General features: G+C 49.4%; 2 protein-coding genes across 2 annotated transcripts in view; one reads left to right on the forward strand and one right to left on the reverse strand.

The window, feature by feature from the left end:
* The window catches only part of LOC133341875 (pre-B-cell leukemia transcription factor 1-like), an 801,687-nt gene that overhangs the window by 96,531 nt on the left and 692,592 nt on the right, over nucleotides 1-12,564 (reverse strand). The window lies entirely within an intron of this gene.
* The window catches only part of LMX1B (LIM homeobox transcription factor 1 beta), a 117,191-nt gene continuing 108,292 nt past the window's right edge, over nucleotides 3,666-12,564 (forward strand). Inside the window, exons 1-2 of the mRNA XM_061550667.1 lie at nucleotides 3,666-4,113; nucleotides 11,934-12,044. Coding sequence (XP_061406651.1) covers nucleotides 11,978-12,044 — 67 coding nt within the window. The 5' untranslated portion in view covers nucleotides 3,666-4,113; nucleotides 11,934-11,977. The remainder of the gene's footprint in view (nucleotides 4,114-11,933; nucleotides 12,045-12,564) is intronic.

Genomic DNA, 12,564 nt, shown 5'->3' on the forward strand with positions numbered 1-12,564 from the left:
TTGTGATAACATTGAAGTGTCGTGTAAAACTAATTATTACTGGCCCAGACTTAATTTGAGAATCTATTGAGATTGAAAGAAATAATAATAATTTAACCGCTCTGACAGCTGCAGACTTAATGCGGCCTGGAAGCGTTTTGTTACAATTATATTCCTCGTAACGGCGACGACACATGCTCATCAACTGTGATTAACAACCTCTTGTTGTATCATTACCCCCCATTCCCTCTGCTCTCCGCCTCTGTTTGACGTCGTCTCGCTCTGTTCGCTACAGGAAGCGACGTGGATCGCTTCGCCCGTCATGGCAAAGCGCCCGCTGATGATGTTGGTCGGTGCAGTTGTCAGCGAAACGTCGCGCAAAACTCAAATTGTAAACGCTGTGGATGTACTCTCCAACACCCCGGTGGGCTGAAGTAGTGGTGACTTATTGTTTACGTGACAAACCTCACTGGCTGTGTCGGGTGGTGGAGGGTCACGACACATTAATATTCCTGCCCGCTAACAGTAATTCTCCTTTTTTTCTTCTTGGTTCTTTCGGTAAAGTCACGTAGAAGGGAAAACAAAAACAATAAAATAATAAAAATATAAAACAATAAAATGAAACGTCTTGAGAATGTTATTGTTTTATATTTTTATTATTTTATTATTTCCCTTCTACGTGACTTTACCGAAATAACCAAGAAGATGAATCCCTGCAGTCACGAAAGCTTTAAATCGAAATTTTACAGTAATTCTGTTTTTTGCTGTGGCTGTCCCACCTGATGACGGAAGCTTGTTTTGCCTCCGAAACGTCGTGATTTAATGTAGTTATTTTTATTTTTTATTTTGTATTCTTATTATTATTTTATTTCACCTACGTGACTTTACCGAAAGAACCAAAGAGTATGGACACATTCATACTTAAGCGATTTAACCCAAACACCTTTATGATCAAACAGCAAGGAGTTCCGAATGAATGTTGGCTGAAGGGCGTACACTACTTATATATACTTATATATATACGTATATATACTTATATTTTTAATAATAATAATAGGATAATAATACCGCAATACTTTCACGTCTTACAAACAAACATGGCTTTTTGTGTGTTTATGTTCACCGTACAATGGTCGGAGAGTCAAACAATCTCGTGGACGACGACGACGACGATGATGATGAATCGGATAAAAATGCGGACAACCCTCGGCTCAAATCTCACTCTCGCCCAAACCAGGAGGTTGGTGGCCTCCAAGATGGGAACCACCTCGAGTGAGCGACTAAGCGCGCCCTGAGCTGAGCTCTGAGTGGGGTTAGGAGCTAAATAAAGAAGTGGATCTTTTTGTGTGTGTCCCCTCTCCCCCCGGAATGGATGAAAGACTTGAGACGTCGATGATGACGATGATGCTGCAGCTTATGATGAAGATGTTGCTGATGTTGATGCTGCCGATGATGATAATAGTGATGCTGCTGCTGATGATGATGCTGATGCTGATGATGCTGCTGCTGATGATAATAGTGATGCTGCTGATGATAATAATGATGCTGCTGATGATGTTGCTGCTGCTGATGCTAATGATGATGATGCTGATGATGCTGCTGCTGATGATGATAATAATGATGCTGCTGCTGATGATGTTGATGATGTTGATGCTGCTGCTAACGATGCTGATGCTGATGATGTTGCTGCTGCTGATGCTGCTGCTGCTGATGATGCTGTTGCTGATGATGATAATAATGATGCTGCTGCTGATGTTGCTGCTGCTGATGCTGCTGCTGATGATGATGCTGCTGCTGATGATGATAATGATGATCGACCAAGTGCATTGCAATTCTCGAGGACGAGACACAACTCCAGATGTATCCGGGTCGCGCATTCTCTCCCAGTGTCCCCATACTTCTCGCGGTGTCGTTTTGCAGTAACACTCGAAGATGTTTACGTTTAATGTGCGAACGTTTTCACTTGTTTTGTCTCTGTTATTGACGCGTGGCCATCGTTTCAGTGTGTGTTTTTTGTACTGTTGTTACTTGTTAAAACATTGTGGAATTGTTTTTGTCTATATATCTATCATTTGGTGTGTGTGTGTGTGTTTGATTGTGCTTGCGTTGAGTTAACTTCATCTTGTTTTATATTTATATAATAAAGATCGTCTTCGCTCCACGCTCACGGCGCTCGATAGCAGAGTGCTTGTGCACCTCCAGTTTTGCAACAGTTGGCTACGTACGGTGCGAAAGAAGATCAACGTACGGACAATGTAATTCAGTGGTTGTTTTTTGCACGTGTTTAAGCGTTGTGTTTGACAGTGGCTACACTGGCATCGTTAACTTGCACGCACGACGACTCCAACACCGCGCATTTGTCAGCTGTCTGAAGGCGCCTCGTGGTGCACAGGGCCGCGCATTAAACAGTGCGATGTGGAGGCAGTCAGTTAATCACCCTCCCCCCCGTCCTCCACAACTTCCCTTCCACGCTATGAAGAAGGACCATTCACCGAAACGTCGACCTGGTGACGAATGGGGTGAGTTGTTTGGGTTGCTGCATTGGTAGTTGTGTACAAGCACAATTAACAACAATACTTAATACAATAAATGGCTTTCAAAATAAATACAAAGTATACAACATCACGTATTGGACCTCTCTGTGCTGTACAAAAGGGCCATTGCCCGAAACGTCGCCGATTTTAAATCTTTATTTTGGACGCCGCAGTGTAATAGACAATTGTGTTGAGTTTGTATTTATTCTTGTTAATTGTATGTGCGCACCACTCAATGTCAAACGCAGTGTCAGATGTCTGTTGTCAATTGAATCAACACGCGAATCAACACGCGAGAGAGTATTTGGATGCTGCTATACATTTCCAGCTCAGCGGGTCCTACCTGGTTAAATACAAGAACAACAACAAACACCTCTACAGTTAAATTTCGATTTAAAGCGTTCGTGACTGCAGGGATTCATCTTCTTGGTTCTTTTGGTAAAGTTACGTAGAAGGGAAATAATAAAATAATACAAATTAAACATAATGAAATAATTCTCACGACGTTTCGGCCACAACGCAAGCAGCCGTCCTCAGGTGAAGAACAGGTCTGTCGGAAAGACAGCGTCTGAAACGCTGTCTTTCCGACAGACCTGTTCTTTTATTATTTCCCTTCTACGAGACTTTACCGAAAGAACCAAGAAGATCTCTACAGTTTGTAGTTGAGTTTAATAACTTTCCAAGTCGGCGACGAAGCCCGTCCAACCAGCGTCGTAGGCGAATTCACATTTCACTCGATTAGATGTGGCCATTGCCTCCGGAGATTCACCACTGCCTTAGCAAGTCGCAGCGTGGCAAGAGACACGACGCACGAGAGAGAGAGAGAGAGACCAGGCAGACACAGTGCGCTGTTTGAAAATGTATCAACGGAGTGCGTAGCGACAACAACGACGACGTCGATGATGTTAGCGGCTACGTCGGTGATGGAAGTCGGCATTCCGCGTTGGGTTAGATGGACGCGTAGAGATGGAGGAGGAGGTGGAGGAGGAGGAGGAGGGGGGAGTGGGTGGTTGGTGGGTCGCAGCACCGCCCCTCGAACCGCGTGCTCCATCCGCGCGGCGTATCACCGCGCGGGGGAGCGCTCCGCGCGGCGCGCGCGCGCCCCGATAATGCCCCGGGGCGCGCGCGGAGCAGGATCTCAGTCGAGCGAGAGAGTCGCTTGTGCTGAGCTGGAGGAGGAGGAGGAGGCGCTCACTCGCTCGCTGGCTCGGACACACGCACGTCGGGCAGCCTGGGTCGTGGTGCTGTTGAAAAGCTCGCCAGCAAAGGCTGCGTCGGCTGCGTCGGCAGCGGCGGCGGCGGCGGCGGCTTCTCGTTTTGTACGAGTTAAGAGAGCAGTTACATTTGTTGTTGAAGCGAGTCGCTTGCCTCCAGGTCCGTGAATGAGAAAACGAGAAGAAATCTGCGGTAGCCGCGCAAATAAAAGCAGCAGCAGCAGCAGCACCACCAGCACGGCGGAATGACTTTGACGCAGCCAGGAGTGTTGAGTGCGCGTTAGGGGGGTCGGCAAGGACGAGAGGGACAACTTTCGGCGTGAGAACGTCGCCTTGTTGTTGTGTCTTGAAGAGACACGGGACTGCCACTTTACACACACGCGCAGGTACGTTGGTGTGCGTGTGTGTATCTCGGTGTGTCTCGGTGTGTGTGTCTCTCTCGGTGTGTCTCTCTCTGTCTCTCTCGGTGTATCTGTCTCGGTGTGTGTGTGCCTCGGTGTGTGTGTCTCTCTCTGTCTCTCTCTGTGTGTCTCTCTCTCGGTGTGTGTGTGTGTCTGTCTTTCTCGGTGTGTGTGTCTCTGTGTGTGTGCCTCTGTGTGTGTCTCTCTCGGTATCTCTCGGTGTGTGTCTCTGTCTCTCTCTGTCTCTCTCTCTGTGTGTGTCTCGGTGTGTGTGTGTCTCTGGCTCTCTCGGTGTCTCTCTCTCGGTGTGTGTGTGTGTGTGTCTCGGTGTGTGTGTGTGTCTCTCTGTGTGTGTGTGTCTCGGTGTGTGTGTGTGTCTCTCTGTCTCTCTCGGTGTGTGTGTGTGTGTTTCGGTGTGTGTGTCTCTCTCTCTCTGTGTGTTTCTCTGTCTCTCTCGGTGTGTGTGTCTCGGTGTGTGTGTGTGTCTCTCTCTGTGTGTGTGTGTCTCTCTGTCTCTCTCGGTGTGTGTGTGTGTGTTTCGGTGTGTGTGTCTCTCTCTGTGTGTGTCTCTCTGTCTCTCTCGGTGTGTGTGTCTCGGTGTGTGTGTCTCTCTCTGTGTGTGCGTCTCTGTCTCTCTCGGTGTGTGTGTCTCGGTGTGTGTGTGTCTCGGTGTGTGTGTCTCTCTCTCGGTGTGTGTGTGTCTCTCTCTCTGTCTGTGTGTGTGTGTCTTTCTCTCTCGGTGTGTATGTGTCTCTCTGTCTCTCTCGGTGTGTGTGTGTCTCTCTCCGTGTGTGTGTGTCTCTGTGTGTGTCGGTGTGTGTGTCTCTCTCAGTGTGTGTGTGTCTCTCTCTCTGTCTCTCTGTCTTGGTGTGTGTGTCTCTCTCTCGGTGTGTGTGTCTCGGTGTGCGTGTGTGTCTCTCTCGGTGTGTGTGTGTCTCTGGGTGTGTGTGTCTGTGTGTGTGTGTGTCTTGCTGTGTGTGTGTGTGTCTCTCTGTCTCTCTCGGTGTGTGTGTGTCCCTCTCGGTGTGTGTGTCTCTCTGTCTCTCTCGGTGTGTGTCTCTGTGTGTGTGTGTGTCTCTCAGTGTGTGTGTCTCGGTGTGTGTGTGTCTCTGTGTGTGTGTGTGTCTCTCAGTGTGTGTGTCTCGGTGTGTGTGTGTCTCTGTGTGTGTGTGTGAGTCTCTCTCGGTGTGTGTGTGTCTCTGGGTGTGTGTGTCTGTGTGTGTGTGTCTCTGTGTGTGTGTGTGTCTCTGTCTCTCTCGGTGTGTGTGTGTCCCTCTCGGTGTGTGTGTCTTTCTGTCTCTCTCGGTGTGTGTCTCTCTCAGTGTGTGTGTCTCTCAGTGTGTGTGTCTCGGTGTGTGTGTGTCTCTCGGTGTGTGTGTGAGCGAGTTGTGGAGTTCTGTCAGCGGGCGTGGTGCTGGCCACCCCACTCCTCCCACAGTGTCCAAGGCCTTCGTAGGCGCTGTCGCTCGCGAACAGCACTTGTGCCCCAACAGTCTGTTGCATGCGACTGTTGTTGCTGTTGTATGCGACTGTTGTTACATGCGACTGTTGTTATCTGACAGTTGTATGCGACTTGTATGCGGCTGTTGTTGTATGCGGCTGTTGTTGTATGCGACTTGTATGCGGCTGTTGTTGTATGCGGCTGTTGTTGTATGCGGCTGTTGTTGTATGCGACTTGTATGCGGCTGTTGTTGTATGCGGCTGTTGTTGTATGTGGCTGTTGTTGTTGTTGCATGTGACTGTTGTTGTATGCGACTTGTGCTGTAAGTTGAACACGGGTGGCGCGTGCGTCGCAGGGGCTCGCGAGCGGCACTTGCCTCCAAAAGTCTGTGAAGGCTATACGGGCGATTCTTTGTACTCTACCGGTACTTGTGTACGTGTGGTTTAACACGTAGTAGACTTTGTCGCGAGCAATTTTTCTTCGTCATTTAAAGTTGTTCCGGTGGGTTCGAGCGCGCGTGAGTTGTGTTGTGTGTTGTGTGGTGTGTGTGTCGTGCAACCCACCGCCACACAGCCAAACTCGTAAGATCGCCACGCGAACGGCACGCGACAACTTTAGCAAGTGGCTGAGTTACGCACGCGATCTAACCCACCAACACCGACGTGTAGTAGTTAGTTAGTATGTGTGTCTCTCCCATTGTGTTTGTACATGTCGGTGGTGTGTCTGTGTGTGTGTGGCCGTGTTCGTTGTGGGAGCGGTGGCGCAGCGGTTAGCGCGCTGCGTTATGAACCTGGCGACACGGGTTCGATTCCCGCTCACGGCCAACACCAGTGACGATTATCCGAACCGGTCCTGGGCCTCCCCTAGGTCTACTCGGCCTGAAATGAGTACCTGGTGCGGTGTGTAAACATTGCCACTGGGGAGACAAAGACGGTTGGGCGTGGTGCTGGCCACCCACCCCCTCGTGTACCGTTCCGGCCTTCATAGGTGCTCGCTAACAACACTTGCCCCTACAGTCTGTTAAGGCTATACGGGGGATCTTTGTCTTTGTGTTCGTTGACGATCACGGCCACTTGAACGAGGGCCCCAATTGCCACTCCACGTGGACGCACGTTCAGCCGTAAGCCAACGGCGCTCATCTCAAGCTAAACGACTTTGCGATTTAAATTGTAAAACAAGTGGAGGCCCATCGCGAACGTGGCAAGCAACCTTTGTCAAGGTCACCGCTACAGGCCACAGGGCTGTGTGAGTCTCTGTTGGTGGCTTGGGCCACGCCGAGTCTCCGTGTGGCCGTCCCCACGCAGAGCGCGACTTTGATTCGGACATCACAAGCCAGCTGACTTTGACCGTGGCCCGGAGAAACACCGCTCGACTTCCACGAAACACTCACTAATACTGTGTGTATGTATATATACATATATATACATACACACACGCGGTATTTTTATATATATATACATAGTATTATATATATACACAAGCAATATATCCGTTCGCGAGAGACCACTCATTTCAATGGACACGCTCAGGACAAAATAAATGGCACGGCTTAGATGGCATCTTCGGTGTGTGTGTGTATAGGGATAGTGTGTATCGTGATGAGTGTTTTGAGAGTGTTTTGAGAGAGTGGTAGAGTGTTTTGAGAGTGTTTTGAGAGTGTTTTGAGGGAGTTGTAGAATGTTTTGAGAGTGTTTTGAGAGTGTGGTAGAGTGTTTGAGAGTGTGGTAGAGTGTTTTGAGAGTGTGGTAGAGTGTTTTGAGAGTGTGGTAGAGTGTTTTGAGAGAGTGGTAGAGTGTTTTGAGAGTGTTTTGAGAGTGTGGTAGAGTGTTTTGAGAGTGGTAGAGTGTTTTGAGAGTGTGGTAGTGTTTTGAGAGTGTTTTGAGGAGTGTGGTAGGAGTGTTTTGAGAGTGTTTTGAGAGTGTGGTAGAGTGTTTTGAGAGAGTGGTAGAGTGTTTTGAGAGTGGTAGAGTGTTTTGCGAGTGTTTTGAGAGTGTGGTAGAGTGTTTTGAGAGTGTTGTAGAGTGTTTTGAGAGTGTTTTGAAAGTGTTGTAGAGTGTTTTGAGAGTGTTTTGAGAGTGTTTTGAGAGTGTGGTAGAGTGTTTTGAGAGAGTAGTAGAGTGTTTTGAGAGAGTGGTAGAGTGTTTTGAGAGTGTTTCGAGAGTGTTTTGAGAGAGTGGTAGAGTGTTTTGAGAGAGTGGTAGAGTGTTTTGAGAGTGTGGTAGAGTGTTTTGAGAGGGTGGTAGAGTGTGTTGAGAGTGTTGTAGAGTGTTTCGGGAAGAGTGTTTCAATGAAGTGGGAACAGAGCAGTGGCGATGCTCCGAGACGACACAATTAGTTCCCGACTCAAATGTTCACGTAGATATGTACAGCCAACCCTGTGTATATACATACACACACAACTGTGTGTGTATGTATATACATACATACACAACTGTGTATATATATAATCATACACAACTGTGTGTGTGTGTATATATACACAGGAGATTTAGTGTAACTCCTGAATAGTGGCGGTGTATATGCTATCAGTGTATCTATATGCGCGTGTATCCCACGCGTGTTTGATTTAGCAGCAACAGGCGTCATTTGCTTGACGGTGTTTGCAATTGTGACTGCGTCGAACGAGTGCGCACACACCCACACACACACTGACACACACACACCGACACACACACCGACACACACACACCGACACACACACTGACACACACACACCGACACACACCGACACACACACACCGACACACACACACTGACACACACACACCGACACACACACCGACACACACACACCGACACACACACACTGACACACACTCACACCGACACACACACACCGACACACACACTCACATCGACACACACATCGCATCACAGGCGAAGAGACACAGATGCCCCCCGTAGAGGCTTTGACAGATCGTTGGGGGGCACATTGTTCGCGAGCACCTATGACGGACGGGTTGGCTGCCAACACCACGCCGCCTTTGTCTCCCCAGTGCTGATATTGTTGGTCTTGGGCGGGTAATCGAACTCGGCTCGCAGGGGATCGAAGCACAATGCGCTAACCACTCAACTATCGCTCCCCACGTATACAAACACACACATAGATGTATATTTAAAAACTCAGACAAAGATCTCCCGTGTAGCCTGTAACAGACTGTTGGGGCAAGTGCTGTTAGCGAGCACCTATGAAGGCCGGAACGGCACACGAGGGGGTGGGTGGCCAACACCACGCCCGGCCGCCTTTGTCTCCCCAGTGCGGATGGTTTACACGCCCGATGCAGATATTCATTTAAGTCTGAGTCAACATAGGGGAGGGCCAGGACCGGTTCAGTAGGGGGGGGGGGGTATGTAATCTTCCTTGCCAATGTACTGATGATAGCCAAGATGCACGGACTCGATCTCGTGTTTAGTTTCTTCCTCTCTCAGCGCCTAGGAGATGTCAACTACCTCGCCTGGTATACAGGAGTTCGTGGGTTCGATCCCGACCCCCGGCGCCTGTTGTATATGTGGAGTTTGCGTGTCTCTCTCGTTCATCATCATCACGGTGGCTAGGAGATGTCAACTACCTCGCCTAGTACACAGGAGGTCGTGGGTTCGATCCCGACCACCGGCGCCTGTTGTATATGTGGAGTTTGTGCGTCTCTCTCGTTCATCATCATCACGGTGGCTAGGAGATGTTAACTACCTCGCCCGGTATACAGGAAGTCGTGGGTTCGATCCCGACCCCCGGGGCCTGTTGTATATGTGGAGTTTGTGTGTGTGTCTCTCTCTCTCCCTGTGGTTGCGTAAATTTTTCCCCCGGGTCCTCCGGTTTTTCCCTCCACATTTCGAATCGACATCAGCGCGTTTTGAGTATTTGGCTTGCTCTATATTTCCATACGATGATGAGCCACTTCGTTGAGCTATCATTGTGTGATAGCCAGGTCGCATCTGACAACAAATATAGCTCAGTCAGCCTTACCTGGTGAAATAAAAACATGTGTTTAGTTTTCCATAGGACACCTTTTAGCGTTTTTTCATCTTCAACTCGGTCATAACCGGTGCTGAACTTCAGCACGAACAAGTCCTGCGGAGAGCTGTTCCAGGAGTTGGTTTCACACGCCGTGCAGCATCGTGCAGAGGAGGTTGCAGGGATGTATGGTACGCGTGGGTACAATACCAGAGGGAGCAATGTGGATGGGCGAATGTTGTATTCTAGTGGTAGTGCCGTACGTCGATAACCCACCGAGGCAGCCCCTATCGCAGCATTCCGGAACATATCGGGCGAGAAGTGAGACGTTGCAGGACCCGCTCGTGGTAAAAGTGTGCACTCGCTTTGCCTTCGGTACTATAGGGGAGTGATTGGTGATGTAAACTCCACATTCCTGTGGCGGGACACGGCCCATTTGAATGACGAACATATAGAAAACCTAAAAAGCAAGCGGCGTAGCTTTTATTGACGGATTTTATTAATTTTGATGTTTTACCTACGTGACTTTACCGAAAAAACCTAAGAATATGAATCATTGCAGTCACGAAAGCTTCAAATCTAGAATTTATTGACGGAGTAGTTGCCAACAACTTTCTGAGTCCAGAACGCAGAGAGTTGGTTAGTTTTGTGCCGTGTGCCGAGTAAGTAAATAGTATATATATATTTTAAAAAACTAAAAAAAAAACACGCTTTAATGGAAGAACTCCAGGAAGTGGCCCCGAAGCTTGCCATAACGTAAGGGACCGTGGCCAATTAGACCCAAGCCGAAATATAACATATAAAAAAAGAATGTTTAAAAATATATATATGATAGAATATAGCATTGTCATCAGTATGACATAAGTATACCAAGTTTGCAGTCGATACCACATTGGCAAGTGGTTTAAAATTGAGTTACAAGATTTGAGTAGACAACAACAACAGACAGAGTGAGTTAAATAAAAGCGTGTAAAAAAAACTAAAATCTCTGCGGGAATGATAACTCGTCGCATTGAACTCGTAAGGCAGGGAACAATCGGCTGCTATCCGTGTGCGCTGTCTGCATCCATAGGATTGCCGGTGTAAGGCACTACCACTAGATTATACGGAAGGCCTATCCGGCACTAATTACCTGGTTAAACAATTAAACGTGATTGGACTTGAACCCTATCTTACTTGTACCCTGTATTCACATCCCAGTAAGCGTTGAACGTCGGTCCAGTGGTTCCCACCTCGTGCCAAAGCAGGCTTGCTTCCTGGGGATAGTCGTTATCGCGAGGACAAGATCGGGCGAGGTGGATGCGACGTTCCAAAGAAATGGTCCGGAACAGCGTTGCGGACTGCTGCTGCTGAGGTTGAGCGCCGTCCGTGCAGTGCCGGATTATGCTAGGCGCGGGGCCTGTAGCATTATGTTATAAAGGGGACCTACATTTTAAAAAGGACACAAATATTAAAACTCATAAATTATTAACTGGCATAGTAAAGAAATGGTATTGTTTAATTTGCTACGCAACCAGATAATACGACAAATCGCTCACCTTAAAACACCCAGTCGTTCATAAAAGTCGAAGGCAGTATAGTACTATAGTAACAAAGCAAGTGCAGAATCACTGAACTGGGAATTGATAGCTTGGAAGCATTTAGCGCGGGGCCCTTGAAAGTGCGGGGCCAGTAGCTCGATATGTAGTAGCTAATACATCTGTAGCTACTACACATGTAGCTACTACATATGTAGCTACTTGTGTAGCTACTTGTGTAGCTACTACATCTGTAGCTACTACACATGTGTAGCTACTACATATGTGTAGCTACTACATATGTAGCTACTTGTGTAGCTACTTGTGTAGCTACTACATCTGTAGCTACTTGTGTAGCTACTACACGTGTAGCTACTACATACTACATATGTAGTAGCTACATCTGTAGCTACTACATATGATGTAGCTACTACACATGTGTAGCTACTACATATGTAGCTACTTGTGCTACGAGGTCACCGGTTACCGCACGACAGTCGTAATCGCGACGTGCGGCAGCGACGTCGCCCAGAGCTCGCACGGAAAAGTCGACTCGAAAGCGACTTTCGAGTCCACGTCAGGAACTTCGTCAAGGTAAGTGGTGGAGGTGGTCGTGGAGGTCGTGGTGGAGGTGGTGGTGGTGGTCGTGGTGGAGTTGATCGTGGAGGTCGTGGTGGTGGAGGTGGTCGTGGTGGTGGAGGTGGTCGTGGTGGTGGTGGTGGAGGTGGTGGTGGGGGTCGGGTGCGTTGCCTTTACATCGCGGCGCTCAGCTGATGTTAACGCTGCTTCAGCTGCCGTCACTCGTCTCGCCCGACTGCTCTCGCGGACGATGCCGCTGCTAATCCTGATACTAATCCTGACGCTGCTGCTACTGCTCCTGCTGCTGCTGCCACAGATCGCCGAGTGGAGCTCCCGGGGCCGCTGTCGCCGCGGCCGACGATGCCCAAGGTGGTGGTCGCCCGCGACGGGACCGGGGGAGACGACGCGACGAGACGGCCCGAGAGCGGTGAGAGACGCGGGGGGAGGGGGGGTGAGTGTGGGGTGAGTTGGGTGAGTGTGGGGGGAGTGGAGTGTGGGGAGTGTGGGGTGAGTGGGGTGAGTGGGGTGAGTTGGGTGAGTGGGGTGAGTGGGGTGAGTGGGGTGAGTGGGGTGAGTGGGGTGAGTTGGGTGAGTGGGGTGAGTGGGGTGAGTGGGGTGAGTGGGGTGAGTTGGGTGAGTGGGGTGAGTGGGGTGAGTTGGGTGAGTGGGGTGAGTGGGGTGAGTGGGGTGAGTGGGGTGAGTGGGGTGAGTGGGGTGAGTTGGGTGAGTGGGGTGAGTGGGGTGAGTTGGGTGAGTGGGGTGAGTGGGGTGAGTGAGGTGAGTGGGGTGAGTGGGGTGAGTGGGGTGAGTGGGGTGAGTGGGGTGAGTGGGGTGAGTGGGGTGAGTTGGGTGAGTGGGGTGAGTGGGGTGAGTGGGTGAGTGGGGTGAGTGGGGAGTGGGTGAGTGGTGAGTGGGGTGAGTGGGGTAAGTTGGGTGAGTGGGGTGAG

This window comes from Lethenteron reissneri, chromosome 12 (genome assembly GCF_015708825.2).
Source record: "Lethenteron reissneri isolate LAM-NWPU_2019-01 chromosome 12, ASM1570882v1, whole genome shotgun sequence".
Lineage (NCBI taxonomy): Eukaryota > Metazoa > Chordata > Hyperoartia > Petromyzontiformes > Petromyzontidae > Lethenteron > Lethenteron reissneri.